Source organism: Apus apus, chromosome 6 (assembly GCF_020740795.1).
Source record: "Apus apus isolate bApuApu2 chromosome 6, bApuApu2.pri.cur, whole genome shotgun sequence".
Lineage (NCBI taxonomy): Eukaryota > Metazoa > Chordata > Aves > Apodiformes > Apodidae > Apus > Apus apus.
Genome location: NC_067287.1, coordinates 26005259 through 26027630, shown reverse-complemented (window position 1 = coordinate 26027630; position 22372 = coordinate 26005259). Strand labels below are relative to the sequence as shown.

Here is a 22372-nt window from a genome sequence, read left to right as displayed (position 1 = left end):
TATTGTGTTGAGTTTTCTGAAGATACTGGGAAATGCAATATTCAACAGCTGGTCAATGAACTTCTGGTATTTAGGCCTGAAGATAACGGATGTTACATTCCTATGATCAAAGAAAGGATATAGGAAATCTTTGAAGTCCTAAATGTAATTTATAACAAGACTATATTCCATGTTTCCATAAATATCAAGGCTGGCTTTCTTTGCGAAATGCATGAAAACTTTTTTTTTTTTTTGTCCTAACAGCATCTAGAACTTTTAAATGTTAATTTTGCTCGCATCTAGTTTTCTATGGTGTAATTATCCATACCAGTTCATTCTGGAGCCATTAGTAAGCTTGTTCATATTATTTTTTTTTTTGTTAGTTCTGATATTTTGATCATCATATGCCATTTTAAAAATGTATACATGTTTCTGTATTTTATGCTTTACTGCACAGCTATATACATTTTATATTTTATTTTATATGAAAACTTTCATGTTCTGAACAGCATATCTTTTCTAGGATTTTGAGGATTTTTTAAATTACTATTATTTTTTAACATCCATAGTTTTCAGTGTGACTTGAAATAATTGCTGCTGGCAGTTATGGTAGAAAACAGTCCAAAACAGTCATCACTGCAGTGTCTGCTTAGGCTTCTTGTATAAAAAGAATTAAAAACTCGCTGTGTTTTCATTATTGTTTGTATATCCAGATCTTCTGAAGTAAACTGAGCTTCTGAAACTTAGTTCAAAGTCTGTTCCATATTATGAGGAATCACTAAAACATAGTTGAATGATTTTTATATGTATTGTGTAAAAAATGTCCCCAAAACAAGCTATTTTGACATGAAAAGAAGTTGCAAGTGTATCTGAGGCCTGATGCTAGGCTTCGTATTTGCTTTTTTTTATGGGAGAAGGAATATCTTCTGAAGAAAAAAAACCAGTGAGGTTCAGTCTCCAACATGGATAGTGTTACGGCCTATCCACTGTTACTGTTGTAAAGTCTTGTAGCACAGTTGAAATTGACAGATTCTTCACTTAAATGGTTTCTGTGGAAGTGCAGTTTGCATGATTTGATGATAAAGAGAAAAAAATTCTCATTACCTCTTAAGAATCCTTTTAAATCCCTATCACATTTCCCTTCCTGGATGCTCACCAGGCTATGGTATTTTGAGTTTTGCCTGTGGTGATGATAGATGTAATGAGACCATTCTAAAGTGATTTGTGTGAAGTTTGAGCTTCTGTGTTGCAAAGGATTCAGCTCGGAGGTAAAATGCACCTAGCAGAAATAATAGAAAGAGGATCGGTTGGTCTTCAAGTTAAGCAAAGCTGTATTATTGATCAACAATGTTAGCATTGCCTCAGGCTTGATCAGGCTGAGTAAATGAACTGTTCTTTAAATTACAACTTTGCATAAGTATCATTGAAGTTGCTGGGAATGCTGTGTATGTAGAAAAAGCAGAATGTATTAGTTCATCAATGCCAATGGTAGGATTATGAATGTCAGTATGTCTAATTTGAGGATTATGTATGCACAAGGATTATGCATGTATGAGGATTATGCACAAGGCCTTTTAATTATACCAGGCCCTGCATTGCAAAGCTCTCAGCAGTGTGTGCTTGAGGTATGAAAAACTTGTCACTAGGCAGCACTGCTGTGCTTCTGAAGCATATGATGTAGACACAGACAGTACTTAATCTGCAGGCAGAAAAACCTTAATTCGGTCTGTAGCAAAACCTGTATCTATGAGAGTGGCTAAGCACCAGGTGGAGCTTGGGCTGGAGCCTAGGTTTTACTTCAGATGCTGTGTAGAAGCTTTTCTGAGCTGTGGCTTCTAAAGCCTGCTAGAGATCCCTAATTACTCAACCCAGCATGCAGCAGTCATGTCAAGTAAAGTCCCTTTGCAGGAACTGTGTTTACCAGACTATTTGATATTGCCTTGCATGAAGCTGTGGACATGGTCTCTGCGTTTTTCAGAAGATTATAGCTTATTGAGACTCTGAAGAAGAGACAGGGATTCTGTGCTGCTAATTATTAAACTAATATAGTGGGCTGCCTAGTTGTCATCCCTGATTCTATGTAGCATTGTCAAATTGACACAGATAAGTCTGAGACAGATGCAGCCACATGGGACAAAATTTGCGATACAGTGGTGGTACACAGGAGATATACTTAATTCTCTTGTTAGGTGCCACAATATTAGCCTAGTTTCCTTAGCAGACTTGTGACTATGTGGTTCTGCAAATTACTGTGGGCTACTGGTTTTGTTGTTTCTCTGTAGCAGATACTGAAGAAGATAATCACTCTGTTAACTGTCATTAACTGATTTTTGCTTTTTGATAAGTCTGTCTCTACTGATTGTTACTGATTTTGCCTCCCATATTTAAACAGATTAAAATATATTTTCTGCTAATTTCTCTTACAAGAGAAATATGCGGATTTGTTTTTAACTTCTTTAATTATATAAATTGAGCTGTATGTGAGAAGAGAGAATTAAGTCCTTTAAAAAAAAAAAGGAAGAAAAAAATTGTTAAAAGTTGGGTTTAGATTATTATTATAGTAAAATCTTTTTTCTCTAACTACGGAAGCAGCAGCCAATGTAGAAATCATGAAACCAGTTCCTTGAGCAGTTTTTAGTTTGTGTAATGAAAGTAGAATGTTCCGGTTTAGAAGACTGGACAGGATTTTGAAAAGTATTGTAAGTGCATATTTTCTTACTCTTATAGTTCTAAATGTCTGTAAAAACAAGTTATCTCTTGCAGAAAAGAAATGAGCAGCAGGTAAGCAAAACTTTTCTTTCTTCTATTGTGTGACATTTTGTACAGGGCAAAATTTAAAGTGTTCTGCATTAGCACAACTGCTTTTATACGAGTATATTAGGCTCAGTATTTGGAAGTGTTCAAGTTTTTATGGGAGGGAAATAAAGTGATGACATAGGGATTTTTTTCCTTCTGCTTTATCTTCTTTAATCAAGACAATATAAAATTCCTATACTGACTTCTTTTGATTTATGTTCTTTCTCTTTCTTTCTGCACAAGCACTCCTATTTGGACAGGGAAACCTCCCTCCTTCTGAGAAACATTGCAGGAAAGCCTTCTCATTTGCTGACCAAGGTGATGATGCGTCTTTCCACCTGTATGTGACTATTCTATGTAGAAAGAATGCTTTTGGTGTGTGCTGTGCTCCTCCCACCCCTGCCCTTTCTGGGACTTTTTGCATTTACTTACATGATTTTCCTGATTTTCCAAGGTGCTTTTAACTGCTGAATTTTGTTTGTTTCTGCAGATTTAGCAAAGTGTTCAAGTTCTTGGCAAATACTTAATAGTCATGTCAGCAGGTAAAATGCCTTAGCTGAAAAGGAAATGCACTGAGCTAAAAGTTCTCTTGTTCCTATTCCTCTTCACTAGTTTAAAAAAATAAATAAATCATAGCTGTGGAAGAATGTAGGAGAATTCAGTACAGTTAAAAGGCAGCAGTATCCTTAAAATCTAAGTTCACTTGCTGTATTGAAGATAACTTGTAGTAAGTAATGGGATTTTTTTTTAACATTTTGGATGCTGTCTTTATATCAAGTGGGGATAATGTCCTAGTAAGACGGTGGTTTAATGAGCCAGGTATGTACAAATCTGATTATAAATTAATTTTGTTTACAGGAAAGAAGTGAGTAATGTACCAAGAGAGCACAAATGCCTGTTCATTGTTAAAAATAGTGTTATCTGTATATATTCCTTTTGAAACTAGAGTAGGAGTGCTGGAGCAAGCTATAAATCTTCATGAAAAAACAAGCTGGGGTGAACATGCAGCTTTATGTTGTTGAGAAAACTTTGTATGTTCAGTAGCAGAGGTGTCAGATACATCTGATGCAAACCACTCTTTGGGTTGTTTTTCTAAAGGAGGAGAAATTCTCAGGCAAGCCTGAAGTGACAAAATGTACCTCGGTGACTTCAAAACAATAAGGATAATGTTTACTGGGCATAAGTAGTCTGTATTTTCCAGTAAAAGTTCAGAACTTGTTTACTGCTTTTTCTTTAATACCTTGATGTTCTTCTCAAAATGCTTAGCATGCATCTTGACAACAAATTTTCAGGTGGTCTTCTAGACAGCAAACCCCAAGTAATTTTCTGCTCTCACAGTTGTTTCGCTTTAAGTCCATACCTCTTTACTTTCTACCCGCCCCGGCCTCCCATCAGCTCCTTATCCCCAGCAAAGCAAACAGCCACCAAACCAGCAAATCTTACTTGATTTGAAATAGATTAACAACAGCTGTGGCACATAAACTATCACTTTTTCATCTCTGTGTTTCCACATCCTCCCTTCTGGTTATTTCTGTACTGGATTGGTGTCGGTTAGCGTGTGGAACTTCAGTTAAAAATATGTGTAAAGTGTTAAGTCAATTGCATCGTATGACCATGGGCTACCTCATATCAGTGATTCTGAGACTCCTGAAGTTAAATGTTGGGCTTTACAAATCTTTGTCCTGGTTCATTAGACTTTTTTAGCCCTTTGAGTCGTGTGCTTTTGGTGAGTTTGCTGATGTTCTGAGGATAATGTTTGTTGTTAGTTCAGCTTAGGACTGTCTCAGTACACCTGTGCCTTCTGCTTGTGACTACTGAGCACACAAGTCCTGGTGTGGATACTTTCTAGTTCTGTTCTGACCTCCTGCAGAAAAAAAGTATCTTTAGTAATATTAAGAAATGGAAGTCCACTTTGCTGTTTAGATCTCCTCAGCTAGCTGTAATGTTAAATAAGCCCCAATATGAAAGAAGCAGTCCCAAGAAATAGGGCTTTTCCTTGCAATTGTAGCAAGGTCTTGGATGAGTTAACAGCTCTATGCTGGTGTTTCTCCTGTGATAAGTCTTTCTTATTGTCTTATTGTTTCTTGCATTCTTTGTCGTCTTTGGTCTGTCTACCTCTTACATTTTGATTAGAAACATTTTGTGGGAATAATAAAACTGATTTTGTCCTCTGGTAATGTATTGAATTGTAAAAATTCTAGTTGTGGACTAGATTCCTTTTGCATTACAACTATACACACCCACAGTTCCTGTCACAGCATAGGGCAGACCTCAGCTCAGAATATTATCTATTCATTGTGACTGTTCAAACAGCATTCATAAAATCATTGAGGTTGGAAAAGACCTTAAGATTATCAAGTCCAACCTTTAACCTTACTCTACCATGTTCACCCCTAAACCATATCCCCAAGTACCCCATCTACACGACTTTTAAACTGTTTTAAAATACAGCAATTTATTTCTAATCTGCAGAGGATGTAAGCATGATCTGAAAACTCTAGCCCCTTACAGCCAGTTTTTGAGGAAGCTGTGATGGCCGCACTTCGAAACCACAGAAAGGATGTAGGTGGTTACTAGCAAGGTTTTCTGTAACACTGAAAATTATGATAGAAATTTTTTATTCCACAAATTTCTTTGTAATAAATCCACTGTGGTTATTGTGATGTTCCTGTGTAGTTTTAATGTCACCTCTGTCATGGAATAAATTATCATAAGCTATTGTGGAAACACTGTTAAACAAGCAATCTGTGTTCTCAAATCTGTTTCTACCCTGTTCTGCATATCAGTTGAATAGCTAAAACTCCTTATCAGTCAGTCTTAGTGCCTCATCTATTATGTTATAGTCATCTTTCCACTCTCAAACTTCCTTAGCATGGTTTCTAATCTTTTTCTCCCTCCTGTTGGTTTGGGGGTTTTTTCTCTCCTCTTTCTTGCTTTTTCCTGGCCCCAGTCCTCACACTTTTTTCCCTGTAACATTTGCCTTAGTAGCCCCAGTGAGAAGGATGTGACCATAAAGGCAGTCTTTAACAAGGAGCTGATTCTTCTGAATTTTTCTGCTGTGTTAATTTTCAACCAGATCAGCTCCCTGACTGTATTGTCTATGTGGCTGCAGCAGCACTGTAACTGAGAAGTAACACTATGAGAGGCCGGCAGGTAAAGCAGCCGTTTCAGGGATTTACCTTGGTATATGCCACTTGTGCAACCATGACCTAGGCAGCAGTCCTGCCATTTACATGCACGTTTACAACCCTTCGGAAGCCTGCCTCCTATCATCATTGCTAAAAAGATTTGCAAGCAAAGGGGAAATAAATACCTAAATAAAATGTGATTGGATTGTGTGTACTGGCCTTGTTAATTTCTGGCTTTGAACAGTTCACAGTTGCAGTCAGGTTTTTTGCCACCTGTCACATTTCTCCATGTGCAGTGAAAAATAGTACAAGCTGATGGATTGCACATACTTTTTCCCATTGGCTTGTCTGGGTTCCATGTACGGGAGTAGGAGGGAGCCTGTGATTGTGTCTGAGAGCAGTTTTGGGGTGGCTGTGATGGGGAGGGATGTTGATGGCTGTTTTCTTAGGCCATGAGGAAAGAAATAGAAGAAATTTTTGAAATTTTTAGGAGTTCTGTATTTATTAAATTATTAAGTAATAAAAATATATAGTTGGTCCTTCTCCTCCCATGAAACCTTGTTTGTCACATCAGTGGCCTGGGTAATAACTATAAAGCCAAACTTGACTCATGTAAGATCCTTGATTATTACGTGCTCTCAGAAATTTCTAAGCTTTGTTTCCTTTTCTCTGTGTGTTTCCAGTACGTAGGTTCAGACCTCTTTTATAATTTGTTGCTGGTTTAAACCAATTCTTATTTTTGTAATCGTAATTCTGAGTTTTTGTTTAAATTTAAATTGACTAGTAAAATCTAAGAAATCTTGATCTCTGGACTCACATAGAATTTGAGTAGGAAATGAAAAGCAATTGGCAGGCATTAAAATAGTAAGTCCCAAGAATCTTTTTGGGTCTGTATGTTTATTTATTTTTAAAAGCATTTTAAGGAATAATGCAGTGTAAACTTTGAGATCAACAACAATATCTTGGTTGTTCTGACACAGGTATACGAAAAGCTCCCAGCTGATTCCTTTTTGCTGCTCTCTTGTTGCTGCCTGTGTGCTGTGGCTATAAAGTACTCCTGCTGGGGTTTGCTATACATAGTTGCTTTGCACAGGTGTGCAGTGAAATGGGGTAGAGAACTCTGCTGCCTGACTTTAGTGAAGAGCAAAATCAAATATGCTGACAACCTTTGTACAGCAGTAAAAGTTTATGGTTAGGTTAATGAGCAACTTTTGGAGATGATTTGTTTTATTTACTATATTTATTTATTGTTCTAGAGATTTGTAAATAATTATGATATATTTAGATATTAGCCACAATGAACATCATAGAATCATAGAATGCCAGGTTGGAAGGGACCTCAAGAATTATCTGGTCCAACCTTTATAGGTACTACTATAGTTTATATGCGATGTCTCAGGACCCTGTCAAGCTGAGACTTAAAACTGTCCAATGTGGGGGAATCTACCACTTCCTTTGGGAGACTATTCCAATGTTTGACTGTCCTCATGGTGAAAAATTTACCTCTTGTGTCCAATCAGAATCTCCCCAGGAGCAACTTGTGCCCATTACCCCATGTCTTTTCCATGTGACCCCTTGTAAAAAGGGAGTCTGCATCTTCTTGGTAGCCACCCTTTAAGTACTGGAACATGGCAATAAGGTCTCCCCTAATCCTTCTCTTCTCAAGGCTGAACAAACCCAGTTTTCTCAGCCTCTCCTCATATGGCAGGTCCTCCAGCCCTCTGATCATCCTTGTGGCCCTTCTCTGGACCCTCTCCAGCCTGTCCCCATCCTTATTGTAAAGCAGGGACCAAAACTGAATGCAATACTTCAGGTGTGGTTTGACAAGCACCAAGTAGAGCAGGATGATGACTTCTTTATCTCTGCTGGTGATGCCCTTGTTGATGCAGCCCAGCATCCTGGTGGCTTTCTTTGCTGCTGCAGCACAGTGTTCCCTCCTGTTGAGCCTGTTATGCACCAAGACCTCCACATCCCTTTCCACAGGGCTGCTCCGCAGCCCGGTAGTCCCAGTCTGAACTGCACTCCTGGTTATGTGTTCACATGTGCAAGACCTTACACTTCTCTCCATTTAACTTCATAAGCTTAAAAAAAATCCAAAATACAAGATTTCTAAAATCTGAAACCTTCATATACCATCATAAAGAGTGGTTGCTTCTTTAGCTGCATAGTTCAAATCCGCTTTCCACAGAAATATCAACAGTCTCCACTAATTAGAAAACAGTATTGCAAGTCTTACAGTATATAGATTTCTTTACCATCAGCAGATAGAATAGATTTAAATTATCTGAATTTTTAATGCATTTCCAGTTGTAACAATAATTATGTTACTTTGAAGAGCATCAAAGAAGAGAACGTATGTTTGCTTTTTGTATCCTAAAATATTTAAAACGAGGAGAGTTACAGCCTGGATAGTAAAGATAAAGGAAGTATTCAAGCTACTTACTACAAACAGATTAAATATTTTAAAATATTCCAAACCAATGCACATAATGTGGAATCCTATTTGTAGGATTTGTTTTCCATACTTTGTGTGCTATTAAATTCTGGTACTTTTCAGTGTGGTGTTTATGTTCTTTGTTGAGCCACATGCTTTGTTGTACACTCTTGTTGAATATTTATTGTCCAAATCTATGACTGTATGTACATAATATACTAAAATTTTTCATAGCAATGCATAAAGCTACAATATGGAAGAACAGAGAAATGCCAAATGTGTCTATACAAAATATATACCATCAGTATGTTCTTTTGGAGATAGTGACACTTTTATTTGTAAATGTTAGGTGTATATATAGCAAGAAAGTAACATTTTTGTCTTAAAAAAAAGTAAGTCTTCATCATCAATTAGAAATAGTTGAGGATTCATAGGTGAGTAAATCAGCATTTCAGTTCATGTTTTAAAGCATGGTAGCCTCAAAATTAAATCCACTAAAACCAGACTGAAGTTTGTGTTAACTGGAACTCTGTGCATTGTCTCCCCCTAGGAGGAACAGGCTGCTAAACTCAAAGCTGAGAAGATTAGGGTTGCGTTAGAGAAGATTAAAGAGGCCCAAGTGAAAAAGGTAAGTTATTCATACTGGTTTATAAGATCTGTATTTTTTACTTACTCACCTGAAAAATGCAGGCAAAACTCTTATTTGTGTCTGTTAACCTTAAGTTGCCCTAAATAAAATAGGAACACTGTAGTGTTCTGATCTTGAGTGATAATGTACTTTCTCATCTAACCTGTACCTAATGAAGAAAATCCTAGCATATGGAGTAACATTATGTTTTTCTTAAAGAATAGCTTATTTTGCAGCTAGTGCACATTGAGAATACTTTGCCAGCTTCCACCCAGAGCTAAAGTGAAGGTCCAGCCTCCTGAGATTGTACATTAGAGCACTCACACATTTAAAATTTGGGTCTGCTTATTTACAAAGCCTTTCCCTTTATGCATAGAATGATAAATGGACTCCAAGCATTCTGGACTACAGCTAGGAGTTACTAAGTCGAAAGAGTTTACTGACATTGCTTGATGCATTATTGAAGAATGCAAAGTGTTCTCTTGAAACTTAGCATTGTTATTTTATATTTGGAGTTTTCCAGTAGCTTAAAATACCTTTTATGTTTTGTGTTTATCAAAAGCTGAAAAAAGTGTCTTGGCTGGATGATAGACATTAACAAGCCAGCCAGTGTATTACAACTAGCACATTTTAACTTTTCCAGCTAAAACAGGTATAAATAAGTGTAATGATTGGCAAGAAGAATCTATTAAAAGTTTTTTGATTGGTCAAAAAAATAGCTATATTTTTCTTTCTGGATAGTGACCTCTATAAAGTGCCTATGAAAAGCCATTGTGTTTTAAAAGCAGTTTTCTTTCCCAGTAATGCTTCATACTCCCTAGAAAAAGATTTATTATAGGTATATTGTTTACATAATCAGCATTTTTAGGAAATCCAGAGGAGGCAAGCAGAAAGCTTGAATTGCAAATCTGAAAAATTCTAATTCTATATAAGGTTGTGCAGAACTCTATATCAGTTTTGTTCCACCTATATATGTGAGAAAAATTGTCACGAAGGCACTTCATTAATCAAAACAGGCTGCTTAGGCAGGAGGGATTTTTTTTTCCTTCTTAAAACACAACTGGAATGTCATTTTGTTGGGAAGACCTTTATCCTTATACTGAAGGAAAACAGTATCTTTGTTACATGTTCTTCTTACAAATACCTAACAGTCATTTATGGCTTTTTACATTTTGAGGGAGTGTTTTAATACTTTATGGTGTTTTAACAAAACTTTAGAAAAATAAACTAGATCTTAAAAAACGTTTTGATTTGAAATGTGGGAAATTTAATCCTGCTTATTGTTTTCCTAATTTTCTGCTTAATAGTTGGTGATCAGAGTTCATATGTCTGATGACAGTTCAAAAACAATGATGGTGGATGAGAGGCAGACAGTGAGACAAGTGTTAGACAATCTAATGGACAAATCACATTGTGGTTACAGTTTAGACTGGTCATTGGTGGAAACTATCTCTGAATTGCAAATGGGTAAGTAATAATTATAAACCTTTATAGTTCTTGTCTATTAATGTAATACTTGTCTATATCTGTGTCCTCAGAATTATTTAGATTCCTGTCTTCATAATGTTCATCATCTTGTTCATTCATGTATTAAATGTTCATTCATGTAATAAAGCTCATGAATGACATTGTTTGAGAATGGTCTGGAAATACATTCTTATTTCATATTAAAAGTATTTCTTAATTCTAAGGTGTGGTATAGGAATTTTACTAGTGTTTAGTCACTGAACCTCTGGGTTTTGATGTGTTTCTCACAGAAGAAAGAGGAGGGGATAAAAAACAATGCATCTTCCTCGTAGAAAATGGTATTTTTTGCTAATCCTAACAGTTCTTACTACTAAAAGCTGTCTACATTTTTTAAAGTATTTTAATGCAATTGGCAATACAGCTCTAAGGGCAGTTAATGGTCCTTTGTGCTGCATTGCACATACAACAATGTATGCTGTTCATTTAGCCGAAGGATATAGCATCTGAATGGAAAAGAAGTGGAAAAATGATAGAAAAACAGTATTATTAATATCCATTGTCAGAGAAGAACAAATTAGAGAGCTGTTAATCACCTTTCCTATTGACTAAAAAAAAAAGCCCAGAACTGAACCCAAATATCTTGATTTCAAATTAAAATGCAGATTAATATTCCCCTCCCTTTTGTTGAAACCTTTTCTATTTCAGGCAGCATAACATGTTAATTTTGCTTTAAGTTGCCTAATTTTGAAACTGGAAAGAATTTGTGCAATTCTGTGTAAATCCAAGTTAGGCATATAAAAATCAAAAGTGTCATCCTATAACATGTTACCAAGGATATTAATAAATTAATAACCTTATTGATTCTGTAATAGTTTTGTGTTTCTATCACTGAAAATTATCTGAATATGTAGGTAGCAGGATCCTGAACCCATGGCTCAACCTGAGGTCTTTCTCATCCTAGATTTGCTTTCATAAGACACTTACATTCACTGTGGTGCCTGGAAAAATAAAGGAAAAAATACTGAAAAAAATAATGTCAACTTCTGTTAGAAAAAAAAGAGCTAGGCTGCAGAGAGAAAGAGAAATTGATTTTTATCCACATCAGCAGTGTGACTGAATGATAAGATTACTGTGAAATGAAACCAGTGTTAACAAACCTTTCTTCTTGTTGGGCGTTTTGCAAGTATATGCATGCCCTACTGTATGGGCTCAGTGACATACTGGGAATAACAGAATTCTACTACTGTATTGGAAGAGTTTCAAGCTAAAGAAGAACATTCATTTTATAATTACAGATTTTAAATTCAGGCTAGAACATGGTAAACCTGAGAGAGATGCAAGAGAGTAGAATTCAATTTCCTATTTAATTTTTCACTTTGGCTTTCATTGATCCTTGACAGGGCAGCTGTTAGTTTTAATAGATTTCATATATGTGGTTTTTAAAAAGATGATACAAAATGCACCCTGTTTAATTCAGGGATCTTACATCTTTGGAACTTGAAAAAAAGATGTAAAAATTATTACAACAAAGACCTCAGTGTACTATTGTCTCTTGTATTGTGTTATTTTGCCAGTGGTTTATCTTTTGGAACATCTTTTCTGGCAATGCCTATATAAGAGGAGGGAGCTCCTTTATAATAAAATTTTCCTTCAGTGAGGCACAGAGGACCTATGTACCTTCACAGTGTACTTTACTATGGTGTCTTGGCAGTTGATCGCTCATGAATAGCACAGTTAAGTAAAATGCAGTGAAAACTTTAAGCTAACAAACTGCTCAGAAAGACATGAGGTCTGTGGAGTACCTGCTTGTCTTTGCATTTTATGTGGTGTGCTTCAAATATGGATGCTTAACTAGTTTTTGAGGAGTCTGATTTAGGTACATGTACTTGAAGTAAATGGTCACCTGCTACTGTATAATTGTTTAACCAGGAGCTTTATATATACTTTCAGAAGAACTCAGTGAAACTATTTCCAGAAAGCAGAATTAAATGTTTTGCTCTTTTTTATGCTGCAGGTTTGTAACAGAAACTATTCTGGAAGGTTTCTTTTGTTTGGGGCAAAGGTTGTTTCTTTTTTAATTATAACAGAGTATGTCTTTGAAGTACCTGTGAGCTACAGTTTTTTAATTTCAGGGAGTATGTTTAATAATAGGAACATCTGTGTTATATGCAGTTTTTTTACCTACTATAGGTACATACACACTCAGTAGCTGCTTCGTGTTTGATTTCATTTATTGTTCCTGTAATAACAGTTGGTACGTTTTGAAAGCTATCTATTTTCACTAATGAGGCTGCAGTGAGATTTAAGCTTTTGTATCACAGTCCTCTGAAGTTTTTTTGTTTTGTTCTTATGTTAGGTAACACCTTTTTTACTTACTTGGAAGACAGTATTGCTGATAGAGCTTGGTGGAAGTAATGAGTTGTAACTCAAAAGCTTCTCAAAAAGGTCTCACTGAGACCTCAGTAATGCAGTGTTGTCATCTCAAACCTTAAGACATTCCCTACAGATGACATTTCATTGCATTCACTCTGCTTAGTATTCTTAATTAGCAGAGATATTGAGATGTCATCTGTCATCTCAGTCTTCATTAGTGATAGCTCCTAGGTGTGGATGTGATCATTGCCATTTGTAAAAATGTGCTGTGATTGATTTTTTGGAAAAAAAACAAAACTGCTCTGCTTTCAGATGCAATCAAAAGGTCAAGCAAGTCCCAAAGGATTCTTAAAGAAATAATTTGCTGAGATGCCACTGTGTGGCTTGTGTCAAGAGGGAACAAAGCAGAATGCAAAATTCTACTTTAGTGTCTTTGAAAGAAGGAGAAAGTTGGTCGTGTGGTTTCCCAAAGATGTATTCTTCCTTATTCATTTTAGAATAAGGGGGTTTAGGTATTTCTCTATTGTTTCAGTAAATTTTCCTCTTTATTCTTCCTCTCGTCTCTTTTGCCTGTTTTCAATATCTTGTATTACTGATAACTATTTCAACAGAGTCAAAGCTCAGAGTTCTCAGAAGCCATTGTTGATACATCATTTTATTCATCATGATGTAAGTAAGAAATAGACAGTGTCAGTTTTCAGACTACTGTAATACCCCCACTAAGAATGGGTACTCTGCATTCTTCAGAAACATTTCATTTTTCCTCTGATCATTGTCTGTTACTGTTTTTAATACTTTCGGAATGAGATAGTGGTGGAGGACATAGAAACAAATTTTGTGCTGAAAAAGCTGCCTAATAAATTCCTCTAGGGATTGTGTGGACCAGAGTACATATAAGCGTAATAATCTTCTTATTTGGACTCATAATATTTGAAATGTTGTTATTTGAGTCTGCTGTGTTCATATGGGATAGTAGGTTTTGTCAGGTAAAAAAAAGAGAAACACTGAATATATTGTTGGAACTGTGGAACTGTAAGACTGAAGAGACAGAGGTGAGAATGCTGAGTTAGTGTAAGTGTAAAATAAAACCAGACACATCTGAAAGGTGAACAAGTTCTTTTAGTCCCTTATTGTGAACTACTTCTTCATTTTAGTAGATGTTGAACTTAATTTTTCTCTTTGTATACGCCTTGTCTCCCGGATATGACTACAGAGTAGTTTCTGTCTCAGAATGTGACTGATTCAAATGTATTTCCTCTCTTGTTATTGCTACAGAAAGGATCTTTGAAGATCACGAAAATTTAGTTGAAAATCTTCTGAACTGGACAAGAGATAGTCAAAACAAATTAATGTTTGTGGAACGTATAGAGAAATATGCACTTTTCAAGAATCCCCAGGTAAGCCTGAGAATCATGTTGGATTGCATGTCCGATTGCAATTTCTTGCTTTTTTTCTATCATTCATTTCCATACTTACATTTTTATACTTGTGTATGTGTTAAAATGCAAAGCAACTTTACATTTTTGCACTGTGTTCATCCACATTGCAGTTGGCACGAAATCAAGTCCCTATGAGAAAACCATGAGCTGAAGCAATCTGCTAATGTGTTTGTGGGTAGTTTTAATGAAGGCAAGCAGTTTCATGGCATTTACACCAATACTTAGTGATGTTCAAATATGTAGATAGGCAAGAAAGGTGTTGGCAGATACTGCTAATTGTAATGCCTCTCCACTGTACATTCATATGTTGCTGGCAAGAAGGGGGAGAGGAAATCTAAGAGAACAGGTCCTCCATGGTCAAATGGCAACCGAAGAAAAGAGATTGTGCGTCCCTCCCTGTGGAAGGTGGGACTTGCTTCTGTTCACCTGTGTTTCCTGTTCCCTGGCTAAGAAACCAAAGGCCCCCCTACTCACTCAAATGGCTTCAAAGGCCTCTCTTGTCTCAGATAATAGCTACAGATATTATCTTTTTTTAAAGCAAGAATTGAAAGACAGGTCTTAATCAAGTGCTTTGCTTTTTATAAACGTGTAGTTGATACATTTACTGTCCAGTACAGTAGGCACCATCAACAAGTATGAGGTACCAGCATAAAACCAGTGTTTCTCCTTGGTTTAAAATACTGAACTGGCTAAACTTTGTGGATTATTTTTTTTTTCCCCACTATAAGAGCTACAGGCTAGGAAGAGGGAGATTTTCATTGTCCCAGTCCTTTCCAAGCTGAAGCAGAGTACAAAACTTACTAAATTAGATGCAGTATCTGTGCATAGTTAAGTTCCTTTTAAGAAGACAAGGCAAAGCTATCATGGCAAGGTGAAAAGAAGTGCATTGTTTCTGTGTGTGTTTCTTTTAACACAAAAATAATGGCAATACGTACCAGGTTTGAAGTTCTCTGTTTTAAAAAATATTTTATTGTGGGATTTTCAAGTTCATAGTATTTTTATTTCTGGATGCACTGTGCCAGGCAGCTGTTTGTTTTGTGGAAAGCCAGGACAATGTTGTCATGAGACAGGTACTTAAGGTAACTGTATGGACTGACTGATACTTCTGAAAAAAGTGTTTATAACTTAATTCCATGTATTATGTAGCAGTCCAAAAGTTTAAATTTGACTACAAACTTTTTGTTCAATTAATGTATTGTTCTTAGATAATAGCTGGCTTTTTCTTATTGCTTACAGAAAGGTAAATGAGAAATGTTATTTGGCTTGATTTCAGAATGCCTATAGAAACACTAAGCTTTCTTTTGTTACAGAACTATCTTCTGGGGAAGAAAGAAACCTCTGAAATGGCAGACAGAAATAAAGAGGTGCTGCTAGAGGTAAGACTGCCAAAACAAGTAGAGGTAATTTCAGAGCTTGAGGCTAAACTGTGAATGGTTGTAGTGATAGAAACTGATGGACAGAGCTGAATGTAATTCTGGAACAAAGGTGAATGAAACATGTTATATTTGAGATAGATGGCAATTTTAACATTAATAATCAGTTATTTAAAATGTCTTTATTTTGTTTAAGAGCTAAAATACCATACACAGTGATAATAGAAATGAGGTTACCTGTAACTGTGGCTAAAAACAGTCACCTGTTTCTTTGACCTGTGGTGGTATACATCTTTTTACTAGTGCTCTGCCAATTGTTACTCTCTACAAAATTGTATAGCATTGGTTCAGTGACTGGCTGTGTTAATATTTTAGATTTTGCTAGTAAGCAAAGTAGTTAAAAATTGTTTCAATTACATTTTTAAATAAATGACCAAATATTAAATTTTAAAAATGGGTGACAGAAAAGTTAGTCAATTAAATAGAGAACACATTAGTTGCCAAAAAAAAGACATGGAGCAAATAAACAGTACACATAGCCTCCATAAGCTGAAAACTGAGTGGTTTAGTTAAATTTTTGTGGAGACATACCCACTCTGAAGTGCTGTAGCTTCCACTTGATTTCCAGAATAATGATTATGATTTCAGTAGTCACACAAACGTAAATATTTTTAGCATATAATTTTGTATCATACTTAATATAATTTAACTAACAAGTAGCATATGTGTGCTCTTAGTATATTGCTAGTATGGGTTTTAAGAAGTGGTGATGTGAATACTGTGTGTCAAAAAGATGCTTGAAGCCGTGACATGTGGGGGGTTGTAATTCTGTCTAATTCTTTCTGTCTTCTAGGTTTACTCATAAATCTCTGTGCTGCATATTAATCTGGAGTGTGTTTAAAGCATTTGGTTTCTTCTAGTGGTTCTTTATAAATAGCACCTCAACAGAAGTAGTAGTGTTGGCAGTTAGTAGCAACAAAGCATTCATGGAATGCACTGTAGCTGTATCTGATAGATACATTATTAGGTTTTGTGTATACTTAGACTTACGAGGCTATATCTATAAAGTGACCTTGGGACTTTAAAGCCAGTAAAGCCAATGGAAAATCTTTACAGTAGCCACTAGTATTTTTGTTGTCATTCTTGCACTGAGAAGATCCCCTGTTGTGTTTGTCTGAATAACCTTATAGCTTCTACAATTAATCTTTTAATCTATATCACTGCATGGAAAAGAGCTGCCCTTGTTATGTGTGCATTCCTTAGATGAAGCATTTCAGAATTTCAGTCATTAAAAACAAACCACTGCATGCTGTATGTTCTGTCTCTTTCTTTCTTCCCAAACCGCTGTGTTTATCGGCAGGAATGTTTCTGTGGAACTTCTGTAACCGTGCCAGAGATTGAAGGAGTTTTGTGGTTGAAAGAAGATGGTAAGAAGTCTTGGAAGAAACGTTACTTTCTTCTTCGAGCTTCTGGAATCTACTACGTCCCTAAAGGAAAGGCAAAGGTATGCTCTTTTTAAGCAATTGCCCAAAATTATTTATTGCTTGTAAATCATGCACACAAGAATCAGTCTTAAATTTTAGCTTAGCTGTGCTTTACTTATTGCCACATGCCTTAATTAAAAGTGCAGCTTTATCATGGAAAGACTAGGTAAATAACTGTGGTAGCACTTATTCTGAAGAGTGTGATTCCAAGTTTAATAGCACAGGAAGACAAGGGTCTGATTTTTGAGTGAGCTTGGAGTCAGGTGTTAAGAAACACTTGAGGAAAAATGTTTGGTGGAGTTTAGAGGCTGCCTTTTCTCGAGTAGAATTCAGATGAAGGACCAAATTGCACAGCAAATGGCAAACATAAATTATCAGACCAGCACCACCATCCGTCTGTATAATTTAATGTTGATTTCCTTTGTTAGCTCTTAGAAATTGGATTCTTCTTGCATTAATTTGTGCTATGTTCTCTGAAATTGGTAAATATAATACTTTTTCTTCAACGTCACTGCTTTTCTGTGTGTACCAGTAACAAAAAGTAGATAGAAACCTTCTACAAATGCATTATAATTATAGCTTGAAGGCTGAACAACTGTGAGTTCAAGTTGTTTGTGAATCCATCAGTCTTAGTAGCATCAACTGATCCCCAGTACAGGAAGTCTACATCCCACACAGCTGGTAATGAAGAGCAAATCTCTTATCAGTGCATCAGCTCCCTTTAGAGCTAAATACAGCACAGTTGTCCCTTCCGTGCCTTTTGTTTTGTTAAAATAATCTATGTGTAAGATAGCCTTGTGAAATTCTGTGCCCTACAATAACTGCCAAACATCATTAAAGTTTTACTCACAGTCACAGATAAAACATAACAAACAGCTGTTATAAAGTTCCTGATCAAGCAGTCCTACTTACTTTTTCCCTGATGTCATCTGAAAAAACATTAGTAGTCTGGTATAAAATGCTGTCAAAAGACAAAATGCAGACAAAACACAAAAAGCCAGACTGAATTAGAAAAATTATATCCTGTTTAATATTTGTGATGCAAGAGTTTATGAATGGTTCTGTCTCCTTCTTGTATGAGTACTTTCAGATTAAAACTACTATTTGACCTTAACTAGACCTTGTATTAGCACTGGATCTTAACGCTAGATTGATTTTGTCAGTGCATGTGATTTTCTTATAAAGATACTTTGTAAATTATTATTTTTGTATTTAATAGGTCTCACGGGATCTCGTGTGCTTTCTACAGCTAGATCATGTCAATGTTTACTATGGACAGGACTATCGGAACAAATACAAAGCACCCACAGACTATTGTTTAGTGCTAAAGGTAATTTGTTAATTGTTTTGAAAATTCTCGTTCTGAAAAGAGCAATTAAAGAGCTCAAAACATTTCCACACTAATCTTCGTCCCTTATCATAACTGCACTTCCTAATTGTAAGCAATAATTGATTAATGCTATATTAATCTTGAGAGAGATTATAATTTAGAATACACTTCCTATAGTAATGTAACAATTGGAAAACTATGCCTGTCAGTTTTCATGGCAAATCTCTAAGTTATCTTAATTCTGCACATGAGAAATCTCAATTGCTGTAAGTTACAGTGACAATAAGAAATCTATGTTTAAGTACATTTTCTGTGGAGTTGTAATGAGCCTCCTTGACAGGAATACAGTTTAAAAATGAGAAAATGCCATGCAGGGAGTGGAGTAGAAGGAAGAAATTACTGTGAATCACTTTCTTCCCCATCAAGATGACAGATTTCCTCTATCTGCCAAGGGATCCATGTGGACTGCATGGTGGGGAAAGAAAAAAAGATAAGAGAAAAATGGCATTGCTGGATTCATCTAGCACTCTGGAATACTTCAACAGAATATTTTTTAGCTTTTAGAAGGGGTGGATCTTGGCTGTTTAATAGCCATACTCTTTGAGTATGCTCTATTTCTTTTGGGATTCCAAGAAACTTTTAGAATGCTGCAGCAGTTACAAAGACCTTGTAAAGGAAGCGAACAGTTAGTGAGCAATTGTTGCCTGTTCTTCATGCTCCTTGTGACTTTGTAAATATTTTGATATTGCTCTAAATTGTCTTCCATACTAATGAATCCCAGTCTATTTAATTGTTAATCATACTCTAAAACATAACACTAATCTCTTTTTTCATTTGGCAGTTCTGTACCTTACAATTCATGTTCAGTGAGATAATACCCCTTGAAATGCTAACTTCAGAGAGTTGACATCTTCTCAGAATGTATGTCTCAGAGCTGTGCAGAAACTGGTATTAGAGTGACGTCTATCCATGTTGCCCAGCCTGAGGGAAAGGGAATAATGTAAAGGAAGAAACTTCCAAGTATAAGTCACAGGTAGAAAAAACAAGTAGAAAAAAATGTTAAAAAAGCAGTGACCTGATCTTAAACTGTGAGATTAATAACTTGAGTACTTCCAAGTTATTTTATATTGCATCAGCTCATTTTCCAGTCTCTCTTGACTGTTCAAAATTGTGTCAATTCCTGCAAGATAGCTAGCTACAAAGCTTTTTTAAAACAGGTTTTCACAATATGTTCACAGCTAGTAAAGTGTCTTCATGGGTTTGAAAATGGTGCAATTAACAAGAAGTTATAGTTGCACTTAAAGTTTTCCTTTGACCTCTTACCTTCCCAGATCTCTAGCTCATATGTTGTTGCCTGTTGTCAGTACATTAGAAAGTTTTATGTGCTTGGAATAGGTAGCTGCCTGTCCACTGTGTGGAAGAAGGATTTGATCTTCCAATAGACGTGGCAATGTGAATTTGGGTCTGCTGAGAGGTAGACACTGACTATCAAATATGGGACATGGTATTAAGGGAGAAAGCATACAGCTGAAACTGGAAATATTTTCCATGTTCTTATAGGTCATTGGTGCAGTTAACTGAATGCAATTAAAAATGTCATAGCCTGTTGGTATTTATAAATTCATCAAAGTAAAATATTTCTTCTGCTTACATGTCACTTTCTATCTGCATCATTTGGACAGGTTAATAGTGAATTATTTTTTCAGAATTATTGACCATACAGAGTAAACTGGAATGAGTCTTATAAAAGTAGATTTATTTTTAAAGATTGCATTTCTGAGCATAAATGGAGCCATTAAATATTAAAGTCAAATTTGGTGCTTATTCAGAGATTCCCGGACTGCTGTGAAAAATGTAACTTCTACAGCATGGACATGAAACACCTGAATAATCCATCCAGAATTATTTCCAGTGTGTGATTGTTTGAAAAATACAGATTTCTTTCTTGGCTGATTAATTGATAAATACAGTGCCTTTTCTTTTTTACACATGCATGTAGGAGCAGCAGGTATTTTGGGTGATAGCCATGTATCATTAGGGTGGGGACCTTGAAGACTCTAGAAGCTGAAAATGCAATTGTGTTTAATTGGCATGTCATTTGTGGAGTGTCTCACTCAAGCCTTACAATAGTGGAGAAGATCAGCGTGTCGGTTTCCTTCCAGTTGGTTTTGACGTGAGAGGAAGGTGAAGTATCAGCTGTCTCCCTCAGGTGGTGAGTTAGACCTAGAGCAGTGAAAGAAGATGGCTCTTTACACTTTGGCAGTCTCTTGTTTGTTTAGCCATTGACCACTTGGCTTGAAAATATAAAGACTTCTAAAGAGCTTTACATAAACATTATGCTCTGTTGTTAGGTAGAAGGAAGAACACTAAAATGCTGAAAGATGCATCCTTTCCTAGTGTTTCAAGCCCAAAAGCAGTGTGTGCAGAACACCCTGCCAGGTTGTATGTGAAGCAATCCCTGCCACTACCTCCTGAAATACTCTCAAACGTTTTTAAGTGGGCTCAAATACATGCTACTGAAGAGCTTCTAGCATTAAGTTTGTCTGTAATAAATGGCTTTCCTTGCATCTTAGCTATTAAAGTATTGTAACGGATTAACAATTTTTTTTGCAGCATCCTCAGATTCAGAAGAAATCCCAGTATATCAAGTATCTTTGCTGTGATGATGTAAGAACTCTACACCAATGGATAAATGGCATCCGCATTGCTAAGGTAACATCCTCTAGGCAGCCTTGTACTGTTGTCATGAGTTGTCACTACCTGTTTGAAACTATTTACAGTTACTTAGCAAAATACATCCAAGATCAACTTCCCTCTGTTTAACTATTCTGAACATCAAATGTATCATCTTCTCACATATTTCATTCTGTAGCAAAATTGTTAGGCCTTGTTATGATTCAGTAATTGTGCCCTTTCTTCTTGTTTCTGCTGCACCTCTGTCACATGATGAAGTTCTAAATGACATCATGGCTAGATTTTAGCCAGATGCCTTACAATTTTTCAAAAGAATGCTTATGGGAAAAGAAAATTGCAAAAACATAATTGTTTTCTAAGATCCCTAGGTTGGCTAAGTTTATTCATTGGCCCATTTCTTACTTGAAGGTATCTCTTCTAGCATAAGTTGTTTTGCTTTCTTTCAGCAGTTTACTAATAAAAAATTAAGGTTGCCTGAGCTCCTTAACAAGGACACTTTTGTTTCTATCTGGGGGGAAAAAAGATGAAGAAGCCAGAAGTGGAGCTCAACAGTCTGAAAAGGGTACAAAACCTATACAGTTGTTCTATTTGTTTGTGGTTTTGCTTAGTATGGGAAGCAACTCTTCATGAACTATCAGGAAGCACTGAAGAGAACAGAATCGGCATATGACTGGACTTCCTTGTCTAGCTCCAGTATCAAGTCAGGCTCCAGCTCATCTAGTTTGCCAGGTAATAATGTAGTCTGTCTTCTAATAGATTTAATTACCTTTTTTATTGTCCATTATTTGGAGACCTCAGGAGAGCCTATTGCAGAAAATGGACTGTTTAGTGTTTCTCCAAAGTCTTTTATGCTATGTTTAGTCTAAAACATAGATTAGATAGATTTTGTGTTTAAAAAATATATATTAAAAAACATATAAGCCCTATTGTATTATATTACTTGCAGTGATGTTATATATTTGGAACATAGGGTACTTTCTTGTTCACTTCCAAAAAGAATGTTTCTCTGATACTGAGAAGGGGAAAATTCCTTTCAAATTTCTGACCCTCTATCTTCACCTGCTTGAAAAAGAAATAATGTTTTAATGATGCATAGAGACTTGTGTGTAGCACTTAAAATGCTTTTATTGAGTGAAATTTTTGAAACTGGAAAAGGAGTCACAATATAGTCACAAAGGCAAAGGTCCCAAACAATCTCTTTAGAGACAAATTTTGAAAATCCTTACTCTGTTCCTGTGTCAAAGTGT

General features: G+C 35.9%; 1 protein-coding gene across 7 annotated transcripts in view; it reads left to right on the top strand.

Annotated features, from left to right (window-relative positions):
- RAPH1 (Ras association (RalGDS/AF-6) and pleckstrin homology domains 1) overlaps positions 1-22372 on the top strand; it is a 209885-nt gene that overhangs the window by 174422 nt on the left and 13091 nt on the right. For 6 of the 7 annotated variants that reach the window (XM_051623049.1, XM_051623048.1, XM_051623050.1 and 3 more), the window contains 9 exons: positions 3019-3093; positions 8888-8965; positions 10273-10432; positions 14081-14202; positions 15555-15620; positions 16978-17121; positions 18321-18431; positions 21045-21143; positions 21734-21854. In XM_051623049.1, the coding sequence (XP_051479009.1) occupies positions 3019-3093; positions 8888-8965; positions 10273-10432; positions 14081-14202; positions 15555-15620; positions 16978-17121; positions 18321-18431; positions 21045-21143; positions 21734-21854 (976 nt within the window). The remainder of the gene's footprint in view (positions 1-3018; positions 3094-8887; positions 8966-10272; positions 10433-14080; positions 14203-15554; positions 15621-16977; positions 17122-18320; positions 18432-21044; positions 21144-21733; positions 21855-22372) is intronic. The other variant, XM_051623051.1, reaches the window with a different exon arrangement.